Source organism: Molothrus aeneus, chromosome 2, assembly GCF_037042795.1.
Source record: "Molothrus aeneus isolate 106 chromosome 2, BPBGC_Maene_1.0, whole genome shotgun sequence".
NCBI lineage: Eukaryota > Metazoa > Chordata > Aves > Passeriformes > Icteridae > Molothrus > Molothrus aeneus.
The window spans coordinates 41789291-41812523 of NC_089647.1; the positions used below are offsets into that span (position 1 = coordinate 41789291).

The window sequence follows — 23233 nt, forward strand, 5'->3', positions numbered from 1 at the left end:
GATGGTGTTTGGCTTTGGAGTCATATCATGCTTCATTCTCATCAAGGTGAGACTGGTGGCTGAAAGGTCTAACCAGACAGGCAAAAGGTTAGGAACGATACCTTAGGAACAGAACAAGCATGGGCTTGTTCCTAAAATAAAGATATAGACATAAATAGAACCACAAAATCATAGAGTCACAGAATAGTTTGGGTGTGAAGAGACACTTAGGGGTCATCTAGTCCAGCCCTACTACACTGTGCAGGGACTGAGCAGGTTGCTCAGAGCTCAGTGCAGCCTGATCTGGAATGTTTCCAGGAATGAGACACCTCTCTGGACAGCCTAGTCCAATGTTCTACCATCCTTATTCTAAGAAATCTATTCCTTATACGTAGTCTAAGTCTACCTTCTTTTAGTCTAAATCTGACTTCCTTTAGCTGAAAACCACTGCTCCTTGTTTTGCTTTAGTAGGCCCACTCAAAAGCTTTGTTCCCATCTTTCTTATTAACTCCCTTAAAGTATTTAAAGGCCTTAATAAGGTTTCCCTGGAGCCTAGTTTTCTTCAAGCTGAACAATGCCAACTCTCTCAGCCAGTTCTGAGGGCTGCTCCGTGCTTCTGATCATTTTTTGGGTCCCCTCTGAACCCATTCCAACAGGTCCCTGTCCTTCCTGTGCTGGAGACCCTAGAGCTGGATGGAGGTAGTCACAGGAGCGGAGTAGAGGGGTAGAATCACCTGCCTTGACTTGTTGGCCGTGCTTCTTTTTATGAATTCAACTGAATGTGGCTACTCCATTAATTCCTGGGAACAGTAGTAGTACCTTTTTTTTTTTTTTCCTCCCAAATGCAGCTCTGGGAAGATGGCGGAAGTTGGGTTTTTTTCTTTCACTGTGGCTCTTGCCACAGGTACCTATACCTGTCACCCTGAAGGTGGTTAAATGCAACTCCTTTTGTAAGACTCTTCTCTGAGGACATCTCAGAAATATTAGCTAGGATAGACGATTTTCATCACTTTTTATGGAGAATCATAAGCTGATGATAGGTAGTTTATGAAAAAGGCATACAGAGATGCTCAGTTGAGGACATTTTCTTGTAGAAGTCACTCCACTGTGACAATGATGTTTTTCTGCCATATCTGAGTCTTAAAGACATCTTACGCTAATCAGGTGCTCTTGTGAGATCCTGATGCTTGCAAGAAGGAAAATACATCAACATATCATAAGGAGTAGAAAACAGGCAAAGACCATTTCAGATGGAGCTCCTCTCAGCCATTATTGTATGTTCATAAATGGTAGATTTACCCTTACAGTAATGAAAAATTGGAGAAGCCTGAGAGTGAAATCTTTTCAAATATTGCCAGATTTGAAACAAATCTGCAAAAATACCAGGTATGTTCAATACTGCACTAAAATCTTGGGTTTGTTATTATGCCCTGCTACCCCCTAAATAGAACATACATTTATATAGCACATTGAGATATGGGGCTGGTTAGGAACCAGAAGACCTAATATTTGCAGTTAGTCTAGCAGAATATTTGTAGTGAGATTCAGCAATAAGTTCTGACTCCTTTTGGATGTCACAGTAACATTTCTTCTGGGTAGGTGATTCAACCTAGGACTGGGTCTTCCTGCAGAGGAAAGCTGTGAAATGCTCAGTCAAAGGTACAATATTTCTGCCACTGCTGGGACATGTTGAATGGAGTGAAAAATTAGAAGCTGCTGCAACAGCTGCCACCTGCTTTGCTCTGGAAGATTTTGATGTAGTAAAATCTTCCTCTGCATCAGGTAGCCAGAGTCACTGATCTTAATAGGCTCTCTGGTAATCCATCAGTGATATCAAATGGATTGAGGTGGATGTAAAGAAGGAACAGCTTTCTAAGTTACAAAGAACCACACCATATTTCTATTCAATAAGCACTGAATTGCATCCAAAAGAGATATGTTTTCCTAGCCTCAGTCTGGGTGAAAATAGTCCTTCTGTGGCATTCAGAAACATATATTTTAAAGTTCTTACAAATATTACTAAGATATTATATAAAGGAAAATTTAAATCCTCTGGCCAAGATCAGTAATCATGAATAATGTTTTCAGTCCTGTTAAATCATCCATTTGCAAAACAATAAGATCAGTTGTGTAGCATCTAGCTTTTTCTTGGGATGGAGACACATAAGGAGTTGCGACATATGCCTGGGTAACAAAACATAATGTCATTGCAAGAGGCTTGCACTAATGCAGTCTAAGTGGGAGAGGAGCAGGACAGCATGAGGCATGATAGATCTTCACTGCTGTGACCCTCACCTCAAGCTGCTACTCCCTGCTTTCAGCAGTGCCTATCCAACACAGATGGAACCTGTGCCTGGCACTGAACCACATGCTGTGCCTTGCCATGGAGCCCCAACCTGTCTATGCCAATACTGTCATTTTCTTTCAGCTGGGGGACACTAAACTTAGGAGTTACTGGAGAGGCAGGTGAAACAGTATCCAAACATCTTGCTGCAACAAAACTATGAACTGATATCTGCTTCACCTAAGGCATGAAAAGCAAAAAGCTTTCTGCCAGCCATGCCAGAGGTGAAAGCATTATGTATTGGTGGGGGAGAGGGATGCACTAATACATGCTCATTTTACACATATCAATTTTTAAAATATTACTGTAAATTCTTTCCACAATTTCAACTATGTAAAAACTATAAATGGCTCAGGGTTGCTAATGTTTCTGAGGTGAAAGAAAGTTTTGAGGTTCTTGGCAGTGGGCTAAGCTTATCCTGAGAGTGGTTCCTGCAGCATGGAGACTGCTACACTGGTGCTCAGACACTTTTGAAAAATATCACTTAAGTGAGGGATTTGTTGAGGGTGCTGAGACACTGGCACAGGTTACCCAGCATTGTTGTGGATACCCCATCCCTGGAAGTGTTCAAGGCTGGATTGGATGGGGCTTTGAGCACCCTGGTCTAGTGGAAGGTATCCCTGCCTGTGGCAGGGGAGTTGGAACTAGATGATCTTTAAGGTCCCTTCCAACCCAAACTATTCTATGTCTGTATAATTCCACGCCTTTAAAGCATGTATTCTGACTTGCAGGTGTTGGACTCCAGCAGCCTATTCACATAATCCTGCTTATGCTGGAACCAGCAAGAAAAATTGTGCTTAAAAAAAAAATGCACTGCTCAATGGCAACAGGATTAGGTAGTCATTAGCAAAAATTAAAATAGCTCAGAGTTGGGAGAAACTAGCATTTCTGCTGCTGCTAAAGACTGTGTACTGAACCAATATGAACAGTTTCTCTAGGGACAATTTTATGTGTTTTTTATTTACAGTAAAGCTTTGTGTAAAACAGAGAAACAAGCTGAGTTGCAATCCCAGGTCAACTGCTGTTGTTTTTACACAGGCAAAATATATATTTGATTGCTTGTGCCAAGAAGTGTTTGCATACTGTAATTGGAATATCTTGCTGCAAAACAGCTTTCAATCTATATAAATATTTTAAACTACAGTCATCAGACCTCTAGCTGGTGTAAATTGTCAGAACCTCTTTGAATTCAAAGTAGCTGTGGCAATTTTTAGCAGCAGTGGGTCTCCCATTAATTGGAACTCCTGCTGATCCTCAAGGTGTCAGTTTGGCTCATATTTGTTTACAAAGCTCAGCTCGAGGAACTAAACATGTACTATACTTAGGATATACATAGAAGCTGTAAATACTCACTGCCCCTGGAAATTAACCCTCTTATTTGGATGGCTAAATGAAGAGTGCTAAACTTATTCTAATTAGCCACAATTGAAAAGTATCTGAGCACTGCTGTAAATTTCCCATCTCTAAATAGATAGGAATAAACATACATTCTTGTAAAAAAAACTTTATTCTTACTGTTTGACTAATATTTTGATATATTTTTCTTTAAGAGGTGTTTTAAGTGCACTAGGACAGGGGATTTTAAAATAATGTTTTTAAAAGGCTTTAGCATCTAATGCAGCACAGAACCTGCCCAGAGCTTTCTTGCAACACTTTGGCTTTTTACAGACCAGTCAGTTCTTCAGGGCAGGGGTATGTGAATTTTGCAAGATGGAATTCAGGAGGCATTCACTGTTCTGGTGGGTCGTGAGCTGGACCTGAGCATTCTGCTGAGATGGCTGATCACGTCCTTTCTTTGATAAGCATGAATATAAAAATGGAGGAGCTTAGCAGAAAAGCCTGAGAGACCCACTGGAGAAGAGCTAGTATATTATGAAGACTCACAACAAGAATACTAGCAGTTCTCTATTTAATATAAATGCTGGCCAAGTTGTGACAACAAGTACCAACAACTCTATTTTGTGTGAACTAACATGTGAAAATGTTTTGATGACTCCTGTGCTTCAGTATTTGAATAGAGGTTTTTTCATACAAGTAACATGACAGCATGCAAACCTTTATAAATCCCAGTAAAAACATTTCCCCTGTAAGGTCTTAAATGGGTTTAAGAGGACATGCTTTTAAAGCAGGCAGGTCTTTTGTCTTTAAAGTTTAGAGCATTTTTCTTGTAAAAATGTTCATGCATTAGCTCTTCTTTTTAATATTTATGTTATTGATCTTTCAAGCCTTCTGAGTACACAGTGATGTAAGCTTTGGCTACATCTTCCTCATTAACAGAGTGCTTGTTTCATTCCTAATTTATTAAACATATTCAGCAGTGCCATGCAGCTTTGCACTTAATTTCTCTTGATGAATTGTCAAACACCCTTAAACCACACTGCATTTGTGTCGTGTTACAATCTGCCATCAGTGCTTTTCAAAACAGGGATAAAATAAGCAGCTCAAAAGATGTGCAGGTCTTAATTTTTTGCTTGGTAAGGTTGCATTTTAATTTTTCCTGTTAAAAATTATTTGAATGGATAATATACACAAGCTGTAAAAATGCACCCACTTGTGTTTTGCTAAGCACTTTTAAGATAGATCCTCAGCTGCATGCAGGAAGCGCTAGGCTGGGGGGTGAGGAGAGGCTCCTGGCAGCTGTGGCCTCCTCTTCCCAAGCCACCTGGGCTGGATACAGATTAGATCACGAGAGAATAACTGAATTCACATCACTGAAATAAGCCAATCACTGCTTGGCTTCACCGAGCACCCTCTCTGCCTTGTCCTGCAGGAGGAAGCCCTCCAGCCTGCTCCAGGAGTGCCCAGGGGCCAGTCTGCATGATGGCTGCACCAGCTGCAGGGTAGCTGCAGGGAGGGACATCCACAGTCCAAGGAAGAAAATGAGCTTGGGGTTGCTTGGGACACATCATCACTTGCCAACACTGGCTGTGATACTGCAGTCCCAGGAAAGCTTTTCCTTCAGTGGTGATGCACCACCACATCTGTGGTTTTACTTCCCGTGTTTGCTGATCCCCGCTTCTTTAAAGGCAGCGGTTATATACGAGTGTATGAGCAACAATTACAGGACAATGTGGTCATATATTTTATGAAGGGAAGCCTCTGTACTTTGCCAGTTGGTCCATACCTCACGTATGGCCCACCTCTGGAGCTTTGTTCATATAACATTCAGTATTCCTTGTTGAACTTTGTTATATGTTCAGACAGCCTGAGGTTAACCAGAGATGCCATCTCTCTTCATCATGTGACTTCTAAGTGACTGAGTGTTTCTGAGACTTTGAAATCCCTTGTGGGAATGATTTGTGAAAAGCCTTTTGGAGGGTTGGGGTCTCTGCTCTGCTTTTGCCTCCTCAGCTGCAGTGGTGGCCCCAGCATTTCTGGGACAATGGGCTGTACAGTATGGCTGCAATTTAAACAAGGCTCTTTTCCTGTATGTAGGGTCTCGCTAGTGAGTCACATTATTTTTGCACATCTTGTTCATTAATTATTGCAAGTGAACAACATCCCCAGCTCTAGCAGTGAAACAACAGTGCCGCCGCCTGTGATGATAACTGCAGAACTGTGCTAAGAATCTGCCCAGGATGCAGGGAAGTATTTTTGCTATCTAACACGTCAGTTACACAGGATTTATGAAACTAAGTGCAGGAAAGGGATTCAGGAAAATGTCAAAGCTGTTTAAATAGCTAAGACATTTAAGTTTTCCTGGCAAAGCTCTACTGGCTGCTGAAATATTGTTATTAAATGCCTACAGCAGAGATCCTGCCTTGGTTGCAATGAGTACTTAGGTATGTGTCTGTGCCTTTATACCAGTATTCAGTATTTAGTATTCAAAAGTGGATATTCTGAGACTGTACTTCATGGAGGCAGTGTCCATGAACCAGGCCAAGACTGAGTCCTTGGAAATGCATTTGGGAATGATGCTGAATGGTGCAGATGGGTGGTGCTTTCTACCCATCCTGTGAACCATGGTGCATCCAGATATTTTGGGAACTGAATTACTTAAATGAAAAGCAGATGTGGCTGAGAGTATACATATTTGTATACAAGTGGACATACATCTGGATACATATTCAGCCTAACTAGGCTGGAGAGAGCCTTTTCTATGTGCTGTGTGTATTCAAGCTCTGGGCATTAGTTGATCTTACTGAGCAGAATGCATTTCATGTTTTAGTTCCTTTTTTCTAAGGAGTGATGAGTTCCTGTGCTGAAATTGATGTTGAAAGTGTTGCAATAGGCAAAATTTTGTGTCTCTTTTCATGATGTACTGCTATGACTGTCTCAGATTTCCAGCAGTGCTTGTGATGTTGGCCGGGATGGTCCCTTGCCTGGACCTCTATCTCGTTCCCTTGTGGTGCAGGAACCTTTGTGTGTCTTTATCAGCTGTGGAAATGCCCCTCCTGTGGTTGAGCACGAACATGAGCTGGGTACCACAGTGTGGTACTGTGGCACCCAGCTCATGTCAGATACTGTGGTACCTGACACTGTTCAGGTCATTTGTTGCATGCCTCCCTTACTGCTTCTTACAGACTGAAGTCCAAGAGATGGGTCAATTGCTAACCACTGATGTGATCCAAACTCTCTGGAAGTCAAAGCAAACCTCTCTGCTGGCTTCCCTGGGCTTTGGGCAAACACCCTGCTGCAATTCTTTTGGGTAACAAACGAGGTATCTGTTTGAAATCACTGAGGTTATTTTGCAAGGGACTGGGTAGTCCCCTTGTCATCTGTCTGTGCAATTTCATCTTTTGATAACTGTGAAAGGTGTATCTACAGCACAGATGGGCTCTTCTGAGAAAAAAGAAGGGATACTTATTAATGTATTAAACTTCTCACTGCTGTTTATTTATAAGGAGATGGACAGTGATTTTAAATGAGTGAAAATTATTTCATTCTCATCACATTTTTCATACTGTAATTCTAAAGACTCGTTTAAAATACCTGTGATAGATGCATTGAAATCACTGTCCATGCACCCAAGTACTGGTGAAGTGAGGGCTGCAGTTTGTTTGATCTGGCTTGACTACTGCATGTGAAGACTCAGTTTTCTTCAGAGTAATGAAAGAGGCAGGACTGTGCAGTGACACCAAGGATTAAGAGTCAAATATTAAAGGACTTGCCTGCTTTCTACTATTAAACTCTGACTCTTGTAAAGATGCCAGTTCCTTTATTGAGGAATACACTGTCTTTAGTGGGAGTTTGGACTAAGTGTGCTATTGCGGATACAGTCCTACTTTTTAAGATGAAAGAAAAGTTTCTGCCATGGAGACTGAGGTTTCCAAATGCCTTCCTCTGTGGCAGAACAAAGCACTGTCTAGGATGAGTATGGGTGATCCAGCCTGGCTCTGAGGTCTGGGTATATAATTTTCAATGCAGTCACCATTGCACGTTTTAGGCTCTCAGTTACAACCTACCTGGGAGGTACAGCAGTGTTGAGCAAAGGTTCTCTGTGTTTTGCTGACCACAGGGAAATTATTTATTTCCACATGTTGAGGTGGACCTGGATAACAAAGCAACAGAGAAAGCAGTGTGAAACTAACCTGGTTTTACATGGCCTACTAGACGTGATGAGGACAATAATGTGTTACATTTTTAAACAATACAGTTTAATTTCAGAGTGATGATTGCAGCTTAAATCCACATTTACTTCTTCATCCTTTTTATTTTCATTTCTCTATTGTGCTGTGAAACTGTCTATGGATATGGCTAATAACCCAGCTAAATAACCCTCTCATGAATGGGTTTCATTCATTTATTTATTACTCTAGGATTACTATCAACCAGCTGCAGCTTCTCTAAATGATTGTGGGAAAATTTTCCTTGATAATCTTTAATGCTTTGAAAGATAAATTTAAACATTTGGCAAATGAGAAAGCTCTTTCCCTTCAACATGAAAATTAAACATGAAAACTTATGTTAGTTGTCAAAGACATCACCTAGTTGCTTTTAATTCAACTTGGAATATCCAAGTGAAAGGTGTAAGTAGACTAACTTGAAAAAGAAGTTGTAAATTATCAAGTAACATCTTCACCCAAAGTAAGATAAAGATTGAAAAGAAAAACCCTTTCTAAGAACATTAGCATAAGGACTTTGTCTAATTTGGTGAGCTTTAATGTTCACACTTGAGAGACTACAGCTCAGAGGAAATAGTTTGAAGACTATTTTTTCAGATAGACAGATTGATAGGGCTTCCCATCTGCTTAAAATCAGACTGAGATTAAGTGGCTTATTGAATTGAGAGTTAGTGATATTCCTTGAGATACATTTCATTTTTCATGGGAGTGATCAATCCTGCCTGCATCTGTAGAACTGTCAAAGCAGCTGCTTGTGTTATTGCTGCCCACTGTGACAATTCAACATAGCAACATTAAATTAGACCTTGGTTTGGATCCTGTTGAAGCGAGAAGGAGTTTTGACATTGACTTTGTAGACGGCAGGCTCCAGATATATATCTAAGCAATTTTCAGAATAAGTAATGTTGTTCAGTGTCAAAGAAATGTGTTTCCAGGATCATCTTTCATCTATGGCCCAGTCCCCATGTCCTTAAAAAGGTAACATTTATATTTAGTGTACTGGAAATCTCTCTGTTAAGTGGCAAGGCTGGCCGCACAGTTACCTTTCTGAAGGGGCAAACAGACTGAAAGCACAGGCTTTGTAATGAAAAGCTGAGTATGAAAAGTCTGTAGTAAATATGACTGATTCAAAAGCAATTGCTTCCAAGAACAAAAAGGACAAATGAACAATTTCATTCCAGTTTTGCAATTGCTTTTCTCCCTCTGGAGTGTGAACCATAATTAGAGCACTTACACAAAATCACATTTGTCAGCCTGGCTGCTAAATTCCCCTTAAAGATTTATCCACCAAGAGCAGTCTGTTATCACTCCCACTACAGCCTGCAGTTCTCACTTTCACTTTCAGGAACACACAAGCAATTACTTTATCTCTGTTGAAAATCTCATGTAAGTCTAACTGCAGTGAAGTTAAGGAACATCAGATCTACACCCAGTAGTTTCCAAATTTCATGACCAGCCAGCAAGGACCTGTCTTTCATTGAGGAGGAGCTTTATGAAAAGCTGTTACCAGAAGACAGTAAAAGTTTGCCCTGAAGCTGTCATTTGTCCCACAGATGGACCAGAGTAGTAAAGGGCTCTCCATAAGCTATGAAGTACCATTATCTGTACCTGGCTGCCAGGAAGAGACCTCTCTTAATAAGAGAAAAAATTTATATTCTAAGACCGGAAAGGACCCCCAGAGACGAGAGATCAGCCACCTCTAGAGAGGCTGAATCACAAACCCTTCTTCTTCTAGTGCCATATGATTTGCCAGAACCCTGCTGCCAGAGGAACTCTTCCTGGCCCTTCTCTGAGTGCTTTGAAGGTGTTGCATACTCTCGTTGTTGAAGTGAGAATGTCATTGACAGTCATAGTTCTTGTCATATCCCACTCAGTCCTGACAGATAGATCTTGAGAGCATTAAACAAATTCAGAGAGAGAAATTTCATCTTTCTCAACCCCATATCATCCCCAAAGAGTAGTAGGTAAGCTACTGACACCTCTCATACTTTGGAGATGAACTGTGCCACTGCTGCACGTGCATCTGCAGAGCCACACGAGAGCCTGGGCAGACACCCATCAGAGAGAGTGTACATTTCTCATAGGCGTGGATGCACTAGGAACCTCTGGACATAAAAATAGGAAGATACAATTTTACTGATCCTGATGTAGTTGTGTATCATTAGGGTATGTGACTCTTTAGGGTCTTAGTAATAATACAGATAGGAAGCTGTACACTTAAACAAGGGCAAAGTTTCCTTTGGAGATGATGAAGGCTGCATAAATAACTTGGCAGATTAGTAATCAACTGATTTTAAAATGTTATATAGTGGCTATAGTCACTACCATAAATCCAAATATCTTACATTCAGGTTTGTATGGTGGTCTATACTGTCGAACTGCTGCCATCCAGTCCTGATGCTCTGGACACCTAAAGGGAAACCTCTGAGCACAGAAGAAACTGCATCCTAGGACCAGCTGTGTCCTAGTTCATGGCTGAATTCCAGTACAATTCCAGCAGCCTTGAATTCCTACACAAGCAGTGGTTCTGTGCTTTAACCTTCTTGTTGGCAGTGCCCCTCTGCCTGCACAGATCCAAAGTCTCTCTCATCTGAAAAAAAGAGCATTTAAACATGATATGGAGGACACCAGGCTCACAGAACCACTTTCAGTCTGTTGTGCCCATGCCACTGTGTTGCTAGCAAAGCAGGATTTGTCTTTCATGCAGTGGTAGTATAGCATGTATAAACTCTCCAGAGAAAAGTTCTCAGGATGTCCAAAAAATCTCTTTGTATCTTGGGTCCTCAGGATGTCCAAAAAACCTTCTTGTCTCTCAGCACTTAACTAACTGGCTGGCTTTTCTCTTCCAGCAGTGATTGAACTTCAGTTTGGCCACACTGTTCCCACATTTCCATAGCATAGACACTCTTCATCACCACCTTCCTTCTCATTCCTCAGGTGCTCTTTGGGCTGGGACACAGGGTGCTCTCCCAGAAGAGCAGGGCAGTCCCTAGAGTCATGGCACTAAGCTAGACCCCAGGCCCTGCCTTTCAGCTAAGCGTCTAATGCGCAAAGGGAGCAGGACCCTAGAGCCTGCATCCCATATGCACAGATGTGCCAGCAGCAGGGCTTCAGACAGACAGACAGACAGACCTCTGGGCACTTTTGTACAGTGCTTTCTATTGACTGGCTCTGGACAGCATCTTTGTCAGTGTGTGAGCTGTTAGTCCTCTTCCTCCCACAGCCTTTTTCTGGAGCCCTAATCCTTAGCTCATGCGGGATCAGTCAGAAGTGCTACATGTCAGAAGTGTAGTGACACAGTGACTGGCAGCATCTAGCACAGGCAGTCTGGACCTTGCCTCTTTAGTACATGGGGATACATTTTCTCATCTGCTTGAAAAAACAGCCTGGGCCCACACTTTAAATATAGATTCAAATAAATCTGTGTAAATTGTTTTTAATTCCAGGCAGAGTTTTATCATCATTTTGCAAAAATAGTTTGGGTTGGTTGATAGAATTTTTGCATTAAAATCCAAGCTGTTCTGAAAATCGTTTCTAGAACTGGAAACACATTTTTCACATTTGGAAGTAACCACAATTATTTGTGCTGCCAAGGGCTTTGAAATATGGAAATGAGAGGTTTATTTAGTGTGTGGATCAAGCTTATAAACAGCTTAAGTCCTCATTCCTTCTAACATCTTAACAGCTGTGCAGTTTCTTACAAAATATGTTTTATCGTTTCAAGAAATGCTGTTAACCTCGCAGTTTTAAAACTGAATGAACAAGGCCTCTTGGACAAATTGAAAAACAAATGGTGGTACGACAAAGGAGAATGTGGCAGCGGGGGAGGTGACTCCAAGGTTAGCCTCAATGTCACCAAAAGCGGGTAAACAGTATGTGAAGTAATTGGTGCATCTGCTGGGGTCTCACCTGCCACCAAACAGCTTCACCAGTAGCACAGCACTGCTGGTTCTGCAGCTGAAACCGAGGTGTATGCAATTACTGTCAAAGCAAAAATATTTGCATTTGTTTAAGCACCCCAAGGGGAACTCATAAATGGTCTCTGGGGTGAGAACCATCGCCAGTTTCCAGAAACATGCATCTTCTGAAATTGTGGTGAGCCTTTTCCAAGCTTGTTAAATGCCTTCAGAAGCCTGCTCACCAGCTAAGACTTTTTTCCTATTCTATGGTACTACTAAAAATATTTTTCAGTGACATTAGAGGAAAAGGGGAAAAAAATCAGTGTTACTGTCTCTGAGGGGTAATTTAATGCATGGTCCAGGCTCAGGGATCCATTGTTGACACAAACAATACTGGTACAAATTAAAATTTTCACAAGTATCCAAAATAGGAAGACAAATTTCAGATAAAACATCTTCATACTGACATTTTCTGATATCTTTCCAGCAAAGTGAAATCCACGGTGGTTCCCTAGGCATAATTTGCCAGAATTTATCGGACAGGAATTTTAGGCTGCATGCTAGGCTGAGGTGTTAACAGCTTCATATTCTTACTGCATTACCCTGTCTTCCATATGGCCAGTACCAGTTCTTCCTTGCTGCCTCACAGCTTTGTTTGAGAAACTGCCTGGTGCTGAAAAGAAGCAAAAATGTGGAAGACGGTGAAGTGGGGAAAAATTGAAGTATTAAAAATACCCCTTATGTTCCAGGCAGCATGTAATAATATTTATTTATGTGCTTGTGTGTGAACAATATATTAGAGAATGCTTCACAGGTAGTTGTGCAGGCACAGAGCTAGTCAGATACAGATGATTAAATGTGACTGATTTGTCATACACAGCTTATGTAGCTTTTTTTACAGTTGCCTACATATATTTTTTCTTACTATTTTCTCTCCCTCTTCAGTCCTTCTGCTCTTTCATGCTGTGTCCTGGCCTCAGGGACCATCCCTTGGGCTGTTCTGCACTCACCCAGAACTGGTCTCCTAATCCTCTTCACTTTGCCTGCAATCCTGCTGCTCTACCTATTTTTCCCCACACCGCTCTGCTTGCCAGCAGTCACAGTTTCAAAAATGGTCTCTATTTTCTCTTCCAAAATGTTCAGATATATTAGACCAAATAGAACTTACCTCTACACAAGCCTGAGCTTTTGCATTACTGGGGGAGGAGTATTTATTTATTTATTATGTTTTAATATCACAGGCAAAGCATAAAATCAATAAAATACTTAAATTTTCTTAGAATATCCTCCTCATAAACCTCCAGTGGTTGCAAAGTGAGATAAAAGTTAGATAGCAAACTAAGGATGTTTTTTAACTTACTTTCCCTAATTACCAGCCACAAGTGCTATGAGTCATGAAGCAGGGAAAAGGGAGCAGCTCATGGTGGAGGGACACACAGGGCTTCACCAGGGAAATGTCTGGAAGTGCTGAAGGAGCAAGTTTGGTGTGGTAGAAAGTAACAGAAAAAGGAGTTTGGGGGGGAAAGTAGAAAAGAAAGGCAAGGAGTGTGGTACATGGAGAAACAGAGGAGCTGTGTATGTAGGAGGAAGGAAGGAACACATTGCCAGTGGAAATAAGCAGTAGGTGACACAGACAGTTCAGGATGCAGTAGACAGTGTGGTTGGCAGGACAGTGTTAGCAAAGGATGGAGAACATGATGGAGCTCAACCCGTGGATCTGGGACTGTACACAGCCTGCCATGAGCATTTATCTGGCCTTGGGCCTGTTTCTTGCCACAATTTTTCCCAGGCACAGCTGGGTGAGTAGGCAGTACCAGTGATCCTGGGAAGCTCCAGGTCTATCATATGCCCACACTGCCCACGTCTGGTGGAGCCAAGCACATCACATCGTGCAGGTGAGCAGGCATCCCAGGCTTCTCAAAGTCTGCATTGCAGCTGCATCTGATCCTGGGTTATAAACTACAGCTAGGCTGATTCCCCAAAGGGTAACTTAGCCATTTATCATCTGTACAATTCATTTCCTTGCTCAGAAACACTCATGATCAATTGAAGTCAAAACCCTTTCTACTGAATTAATGGAGCTCTATGTATTTTATTTCTTTTCTGCTAGCAAATTATCATTACTGGAATAACCAGGACACTATGCATTACCTTAGTAAACCTGATAACTACCAACAAGTCCTGAACTAAGTTCTTACCTTCTTAAGAAGGTTAAGAATACTTCTTTTATTGTACAAATTTAAAAAGAAGCTTTTTTTAGCAGCTCCAGTTTAAATTGCAGGGCTTTGTCGCCTCATGAATGAGAATACGAAACTCCTCTTCTCTTGAAAGAAATACAGCACCTGAAGCTTAACTGATAACTGTGCTGTTACTATTTGAGATTCATTATTCAGAATATGAAAGTGTAGACCCACAATATCCCTTCATGATAGTACAGAGGACCACAGAAATGAGGGAGCTTCCAGAGAGTTCAGCTGTTCTCCACAGGTCTGTATTGCTCTGTAAAACAGGATGTCTCCTACCTCCATTCTCTGCTGTTAAAAGGTCACCTCTAGCCTCCCCATTTATTGTTCTCTTTAAGGGACAATCTTCCAAAATTCAGAAAGGCAGTTCAGAAAGCTGCCCTGTGTGAGCCACCTGTGGTTTAGTGATCTGATTAATTAGTTCATGATTGAAGATAAAAGTGAGTTCCTCAAGTCATTTGAGTGTTTTTGAAGGTATTACCTCAGATCCGAACTGTATGCCATCATCTCATGTGGTGCACAGGAAGGTACTGCAACACAGTTTCTGCCACTTTGCTCCATTGTTCGTATAAAGTGTGAGTGGACAGAAGCTGTGCTGATGGAGATTCTTTCCAGTCTCTGCTGGCAGCCTGCAGGAGAACACAGTGGCCCATGTTTTTTTCAGTCAGCTATGAGTCTGACCTTACACCCAATGGCTCAGCCATGAGTGGCTAATGAAAATGCTCCTAAAATATATCCATGATTGCATTTTTAAAATCCTTGTCTGTCAGAATTCTATATTTGTTTCAGAATCACTTAGTATTCTGATTTAAATGTTATAATTGCCCATTTGTTGTCCTGAACACAGCTAGCTCAAAACTTCATTAATACCATTTTAAAGCACTCTGATTTTGCTGATGTTGCTGGCTCAAGATCCAGCCTGAGGCTCTTGAAAAATGGCCCTTCCAACAGCAAGTGATTGATGACAGGATAGGAGGAAATTAGTAAGAAGCCAAGAGAGGAGGTGGAAGGGCTGAGAACATGATAAAAAGTTAGAAAACCAGTGTCCCTGTGCCCAGATCAGGCTGTGCCAACGCTGACTTTGGCACATGGGTGAAGAGCAGGGTTTCCTGTGTTGTCACACAGCAGTTTTCCTCTATGGCTATGTGGGACAAATTCTTCTCCATAGATAAAGGGTAATTTTAATTATTATTTCTCATATATTATCTTTACATGAACTTGAGGCAGTTGGATTCTCTTTATATCCAACAACAGAGATTCTCAGCAGCTGTACATTGGAAAAAAACTACACTGATTTTCACAAACTGCGCTGGTTTACTCTAGCTGAAGACTTAGCCCAACATTAGTAATTCAGGAATCACTAAGCAATTGAACAAGACCCAAATCTATAGTCATTTTCCACTGCCATAATAAGAATACAATACTGAATTTAATGGGAGATTTAATTATAAATGCTGAATTTATCCCCTTTATGTGACTTCAGTACCATTCCTTTTGTTCACATACAGCAAACCATACCAATTTTTTTTTGTTTTGTCCCCTTTAATATCAGTGGGACTATTCACCAACTGATTGTGTAAGCAATCTAGTAACAAATTGTAGTCTCTGAGTTTGTGACTGACATGGTCAAAATAAGTGACTTGCCCCAAGAGCCAAGGTGATCTGGACATGCATCTCCCTGTTGAAAATCTCCAATTGAAAATGAAACAAAGAAACAAAATAAAAACGTAAAATACATTAAAAATCACAACACCTGCAATCACTTACTGTGATTGCAAAGAGGTGCATTTATGCTGTGACTCTGAAAAATATAAGCAAAACATCTTCCTTTTCCACTCTGCAGCCCCTTACTCTGGGCTTCTTATATTGGACCATGCACATTTCCCATCACAGCTGACTGATTTAAATTAGGACAGAAATCCTGTTTTGAAGATGTAAAATATTTTAAAATATTGTAATATATAATTTTAAGTTTTTTTCTTAGAATGCTTCTCTCTCATCACAGCTGTGACTGTCTGAGGGCGGATGTGAAGGAAATGTCACAGAGCCTTGTTAAGGCAGGCAAGAAGGAGAGGGGCCAAGGGCAGGCTTTCTTGAGCTTCAGCAGGGCCTGCATTCAGAAAGTTTTCCACCAAAGTTCATGGAAAGTAGAAACAAGGACCTGGCATCAGTCACATCACTGCTGCATCCCAGTGAAAAATGGGAACTTCCTCTGCTGACCAGTGCCATTGAGGTCGCTTAGAAACTGAGGACAACGTGGCAATTTAAAGTGTGAAATTGATTGTTTTTCCCAAAGGAAAACCTGAGAGCTTCCTTGCAGAGACAATGCAGAAAGGATGGCATTAAAAGAACTACATTTGGAAAAAATAAAAAATCCCCAGCCTGTTTCAGGCTTTAAATGCCTAAAGTGTTAGTGCTGGGAAAAAAAAAGAAGCAGCATAGGACATGGAGGCATCTGCTTTCTAACTTTTCCCACCTTGCTGGTGGCCTTGATAATAGATATCTATTCCTATTATCAGTTTGATCAGTTTAATCTGCAACGACTCCATAGGCTTCTGATTTTCCAATGGAGAACAGTACCTGTATGTCCCCTTACCTTTGTCATAACCAGCCCCGTTCCCCTGACAGAATTCAGGAGCGTGGGAATGTAGCTCATTGCCAGTGCATGACATGTTATAGATGATGGCTTTTGAAATAATATTAATTATTTTGTGCTTGTACTAGAAGCCAGCAGAGGATCATGTTGACAGGCAACTTGCCAGCACCCCAAGCCCACTCATTTCACAGCTGTGGGACTCTCATATTCCACTGTCAACCTGCACGGCCTGCTGCCAGAAGCCTTGAGGCAAAATTTAAGTTTGAATACTGGAAAAGAGCAAAAAATGGGCATTTTTGTTTCTAGAAGCAGAGTATTGCATATGAATTAAATGTGTGGGATTTGGAAAGTGGATGAAGGTTTTCCTTTACTTAGAGTAATCACTTGAGAGTTCCTGGGAAATCCTCTCACCCAACTGTGGCTGTCAAAAATTTCTCCAAGGCACCAAGGCTTCCTCAGCAGTAAATGAAGAGACAGGCATCTCAACATCATCCTTTGTTAATATTGGTATCAAGGCTCACCATTTGCAGGTACCTACCTTTTCCCATTAACTGCAGGGAGGTCTGGACAGACAGACAAAGCTTGGGGCATAATTTAGGGATGCAAATATTGAGGTGAGGTGAATTCCCCCATTTTAGGTACATATAGAAAGAGTAATCAGAATGTATGAAGAGGCAGGGTCCCTAGAGCTAAGAGTAGCATACAAGGCTCAGAAGCTGTTACTTGTGTATTAAATAGCTATATACAAACCTGCACAAATATATTAATACATAAGCATTTGGGAATTTCCAGTTATACCAATTATAGAGTGCAATAAGCCCCTTTCTTCTTCAATGCAAACTATTTTAGTATGTCCAGTTACACTAGACTAATTAATGTTTGCACTGGTTATTTATTTATTAAGCCTTGAATCCATAAGTTAATGTTTAAGTAATGAATGAATTATGGCATATTATGGGAGATAAATTTTCCTGTAGAAATCTGCTGGCACACACACAGGATCATGTCATTTGACATCACCAGAAGGCTATCTATCACATGCCATTTCTGTTTATCTCTCTGCTTCTCTGATATATATTGTATTTGCATGCACACCTGCACATAAATAGATATCCATATGCCTACCACATAATTCCATTAAGAATTGGGCAACTATTTGAAGTGGAAAGTACGTAAAATAAGTCTGTTAATAATTTAATACGTTTTTAAAACATATAGTGATAGATCTGCTTGAAGTGGGGCATTACCATAATACCCTAAGATTATTCAATGAGTTTAAGCAACTTCACTGTAAACCTATAACATTTCATGATTCTGAGGCATAAGATTAGGTTTCATTTCAATACTAAACTCTGTTACATCACCCACAGCAAATACCACCGATAAAAATAGCTATTCCAAATAGAAATTTATCACCAGCCTGGGACCCTTGAAATATTGACATGAATATGTGAGATTTAAGGAAAAACTTTGAATTTTAAAATAATGTTGAAATGGAAGATTAAGATGGAAGACTCACTGTCCTTCTTAGCCAAGGATAAGGGGATCTTTGCAGCTCTCCCCCCAAGTTATTTGCATGCAGACCTCCTATTACAGGTCTGTGCCAGATGTTTATGGGCAGCACACTGCAGGAAGCATCTTCTTTTCTTGCCAGGATAATTTTGAGGGCAGTAAATGAAATACCTATGGCCAAATCATATTATTAGTTTGTATGCATCCAAACTAAAAATAGATTGAAAGCAAGAAACACAAATTAATGTTTCTTAAGTTGCATATGCAGTTATCTTACAAATATCTCTGAAGGGTATGTTGTTAATGTGTGTAAGCCAATAGTTTTGGGTTCACAGTAATTGCATACTATTTATTTACAAATCTTCCCCAGCAGTATGTGCCTGTTACCTAAAGCGATGGAGCAGGTCCCGGTCTTATGTCTGTCTCTAAACCTGGGCCAACAGTACATGACATAGCACCCACTGTGGCCTCTGCTCTGTCACTTTGCAATGCGATTCTATGTAGTTTTACTTGAATAACATAAAATAACATATATAATGTTATTTATGTTATTTTCCACGTGAAGAACTCCTGTAAACCTTGCCGTTTTGAAACTCAGTGAGGCAGGCGTCTTAGACAAGCTGAAAAACAAATGGTGGTACGATAAAGGTGAATGTGGACCCAAGGACTCTGGAAGTAAGGTCAGTCGCTACAGTTCGGGACCTAACTATTGTGTTCACAAAGCAGTAGAGGAAGTAATAAACAAAATGACATAGAAATAAAATAAGCAGCTGTAGACACAGAATGAATCAACTTTGGCCCATCTTGATGGCAGTCACGCTTTAATTTAAGGAAGCACTATTGCAATTTAAAGTCTTCAGTAATATAAATCACCAAACATCATCCCACATATTCAGAGCATCTCTTGAAGAAATACAAAGCAGATTTTTGGGTTTGGAAGAGGCAGCCTGGATTAGCTGTTTCCTTCCCGCCTGGAGGGTGTGGACTTTTCCCATTGACTGCTTAGGAAATGCTCTTTGCTCCTTCTTTAGGAGCTGGCCTACCTCAGCAGTTTTCTGAGAAGAAGAAATGCTAGCAGGAAGGATTGCCTTCCATTGCTGGCCAGGAAGGTGGTGTCTTGTGGCATTTGGGGATGTCCTTGGCTCCTCAAGGGCCAAGGAAAACTTAATTTGAGCTTTGAAGTGAAAGGCTTCCGCAATTAATAGTTTCTACAGTTTCCAGTGTTTATACTGGCAGCTCCAGAGAGCTGTCAGCTCCTTCTCTTTATGGGGACAGACCCAGAACCGGGTATTTTCTGATGGCTGGGAAACACCACAGTCAGTGCCAGCCCTGTATTTGAGGAGGCTGACATTTCTTCACATTACCTGACTCCATGCCAGCCTCTGCAGCCACAGCTAAAATGAAAGAATGACAGGCACTGACTGCTTGCTGCCTGCATGTCTTGAGACTTACCTTGATAAAATTAGTGTGGGAAAGAAGCTTTCAACACATTTCACTTTTTCTGGCAAGTGCTTTGGAAAAAAGGAGTGAAAACCATTTAAGAGGGTGACAAAGTATCTGTAAATAACAGCTGAGAAAGCCTCAACGCACCACCTACATTAGGGCAGGTCTTTCTCAGTCCTGCCTCCCCCTTGTTTGCAAGCACCATGTTAGCAATTGCCACCAGAGGGACAGTCATCTCCAAGATACTTAGGCTCTTCCTAGCCAGCTAAAAAGGCACAGACAAAGCAGAACCCAGCTATAAGCCCCATTCACCTCTGTACACCCATGGGAACAATAACTGTGCTAATCTACTGATTACACAATGAATAGTGCCTCTTTAAATTAAACATCCAAATTTTTTGCAGTCTACATAAGTTAAAATTTCATAGAGATTAAAATCAGAAGTTAAATACTCTCCTTACTTTAGCTAAAGATAATATAGTCTGCATAAGAATAAAGCTTTATAAGTATTTTAAGGCACATGATGTAGCATATGAAGTCAATCCTGAGAGAGTTCCTTGAGAACTATGCTGAAAAAGCACATGGATTTCAAGTGCAAAAAATGTGATTCATAACTAAGCAGTGAAGTATAGAGAAATGTAGAATAGTTATTTACTACAATACACCCAAGAAGGTGATTGTAAAATGATGAATATTTAATACTTTGTTAAAGAAAATCCTCACTTTTATCTAAATTATGAAAAATGTGTTAAATTGCATAAATTGATATTTAGAAGTATACTGTTACTGAGCTTAGTCGTCCATGGGCATGTTCCAGAACTGTATCCATAGTAAAATAAAAACAAAATACAAGAATAGGTAAGAGGCAAATATATCACAATGTGTGTGGTACAGTGTGCACTTTTAAAGGAAGTGTTTGTTCAAAGAAAGAACTTAAGCCTCGCATGTTATTTTTGCCTGTCATTTGAGTATCAGAAGCTCAGTCTGGATCTTTTAAATTAACAGCAATGCCTATCACAACTACAATTACTGGTTTTTGTAAAGATCAAGCAGAGTCTTGTCTGATATAAAATGGATTTCTGGATTCCCAGGCTTCTGAAGAGCTTTACATTAATGCAGTTTCATAACAGTGCTGAAATGTCCCCTAAATAGAGCTAGACGTGTCATTGTTTAATTCTCCATGTAATGGAGGTAATGCTTTGCAGTAGGCAAGCAATGACATCCTGATATGTTGGCAATATATTTAGAATAATTTTTTTATGCCAACCAGGAAAACTAGTTGTTTAAAATATATTTTATAGATCCAGATAGGTCAAATTTTGCTAAAGTATGTAAACAACTGTCATTAAATTTCAGCTAAACATTGTTACTTGTCTATTTCTGACATTTTAATGTGTGTTTTGTGCTTCTTGGGATCTATTTTCCAGGGTTAACTGTGTCACTTCTGTTTTCCCAGGACAAGACGAGTGCCTTGAGTCTCAGCAACGTTGCTGGAGTCTTCTACATTCTGGTTGGAGGCTTGGGCTTGGCAATGCTGGTGGCTTTGATAGAGTTCTGTTACAAGTCCAGGGCAGAGGCGAAACGAATGAAGGTGGCAAAGAGTGCACAGACTTTTAACCCAACTTCCTCGCAGAATACCCAGAATTTAGCAACTTATAGAGAAGGTTACAACGTATATGGAACCGAAAGTATTAAAATTTAGGGGTAGGACTTAGGGCCTACTACAGCGAGTGGGTGATGCATCTTGTAACGCAGTGTTGTGACATGTCTGTCTAGTGGTGCTTGCTTCTGAACAGAGCTTTATATTTTGGAAAACTTCAGTGCAAAGTGGTTCAGTTCTTTTGGCTGCAGATGTACAGTACATTATTCTATGTTGCTAATAGACATCTGCATTGCAAGGAATTTTTAACATGAAAAATACATTTTGAACAACTCAAAGTTGTCAAATCAGTTGAGAGATGACAACTATTTTAAATAAGAAAGTATATATCCAGAGGGCCAGCTTTTAAGTACTTGATTGGAAAGTCTGTTTTCTGAAAGGCTTGCACTCTACTACAGACAAATTGGTGCAAGCCTGTATTATTCAATGTTGGCCCTATCTGTAACCAAGATTTAGGATAGGCAACGTCACTGAACCATAGTTAACCTAATGGAAGAAAAAGGCACTGTTACAAGAAGTCTAAATGTTGTTTTACCTTCTCTCCCTCCTCCCCTCCCTGTGCCTTCACCCTCCTTTTGATACATGTTTTATGCTAATTGTGTGGCTTTTTTTTTTTTTTTTCTCCCCACAATATCCTGCTTCAGGTCAACTTTTGCCCACTGTAATAGTCACAAAGAGTCACTAACCAGGGGATAGACATTGATTATCATCCTCAGCTTTCAGTAACAAACCCCCTTACCTAAGTCAGGACTAGTGTATTAGACATTCATGCAGTGATTTTGGAGGCTGAAGCGCTGATGCTGCCGAGCTGCATCCTGCACAGCTCCCCTGAGTAGGTGTGCAGGGATGGTTTACTAATGTACTTGCTCTCATCCGTACAGTGAGTATCTTGCCAACTAATCATTAGGCAAATCAACTCCATGACCTTTGGAAATGGCACACAGCAGCAAATTGAGCTTCTAAATATAACTTTTACGTAGCTCCCAAGGTATGCTGGCTGCTGTATAAGTGAACGTGCGGCTAGCACCCTACCCTGTCATGCTTGAGCTCCCTTGCCCTTGCAAACAGCAAGCCACATGTCTCCTCTGTTAACAACTATCTACAGCTACATTTTCCTGAGCCATCCCTATATAGTGGAAGTAGAAAACACAAATTTAGGGCAATGAGATGAATAATATAATTCTTATGTTGCCACTTAGGAAAAAAAAGCTTGTAGGAAACAACTGGAGATGCACTTATTATTTTTTATTTATTATTTGTATAGCGCTGGAGTAGGCGGCGCTGTACAGTAGGTGAAGTGTGCCAGACACACAACAGGTCCCTGTCCCGAGGAGCTTACAGCCTAAAGGCACAGCCCGTTCAGTACCGCACCATACAGTACAGAGCAAACACAGAGTGAGCAGAGAATGCTGTGTGAGCATGGTAGCTGGAGCGCTGCGAGGAATAGGTGGGTTCTTGGGGCATGAGGGAGGGGGCTGGCTGGGAAACTGTCCCCTACACGCTCTTCTCTGGGCTTTTCTTTTCTTCCTTGTTCTAGAAAGAGTCATGACCCTGGGTATATTCTAATTGCAGCAGAGCTGCCAATTTCCCCATGTTAAAAAAAAAAAAAGTGTTAGCTATGCACTTTGTTCACTAGAGAAAATGTGAGGCATGCTATGTGCCAAGGGGACTCCAAGAGTATAGACCATTGTTCATTACTGTGAACTGCAACACAGGACTTCCAGATGCTAATATTAATCTCCCAAGTCCACTCCCTTCTGTCAGTAATAAGGGTCTTGAAAAGAAGTAATCCTGTGCACATCATTGTGCCAAATGCAAGTGAAGGGTGTTTTTTGCCTTTAAATTCTTTAGTGATGTGCTCACTGAAAGTGTCCCCAGGCTGGTATAAAAGTAAGAATTCCAGAAAACATATTCCTTGTCAAGTTTACAGAGTGCAATGCATTCAAAATACAGTCTTAAAAAAAGCAAACAAAAAAATTAAGCTTTCTTTCAA

At 40.7% G+C, this 23233-nt stretch overlaps 1 protein-coding gene across 9 annotated transcripts in view; it reads left to right on the forward strand.

Annotated features, from left to right (window-relative positions):
- GRIA4 (glutamate ionotropic receptor AMPA type subunit 4) overlaps nt 1-23233 on the forward strand; it is a 215252-nt gene that overhangs the window by 186419 nt on the left and 5600 nt on the right. Inside the window, exons 14-16 of one of the 9 annotated variants that reach the window (XR_010783133.1) lie at nt 11612-11726; nt 18703-18817; nt 21037-21149. Coding sequence is in view for 8 of the 9 variants with exons in the window: in XM_066544745.1 (XP_066400842.1) it covers nt 11612-11726; nt 21037-21171; nt 22505-22639 (385 nt within the window). In the remaining variant the exon portion in view is untranslated. Of the gene's footprint in view, nt 1-11611; nt 11727-18702; nt 18818-21036; nt 21285-22504; nt 22688-23233 lie in introns of those variants that run through there. The other 8 variants (XM_066544745.1, XM_066544746.1, XM_066544749.1 and 5 more) reach the window with 8 other exon arrangements.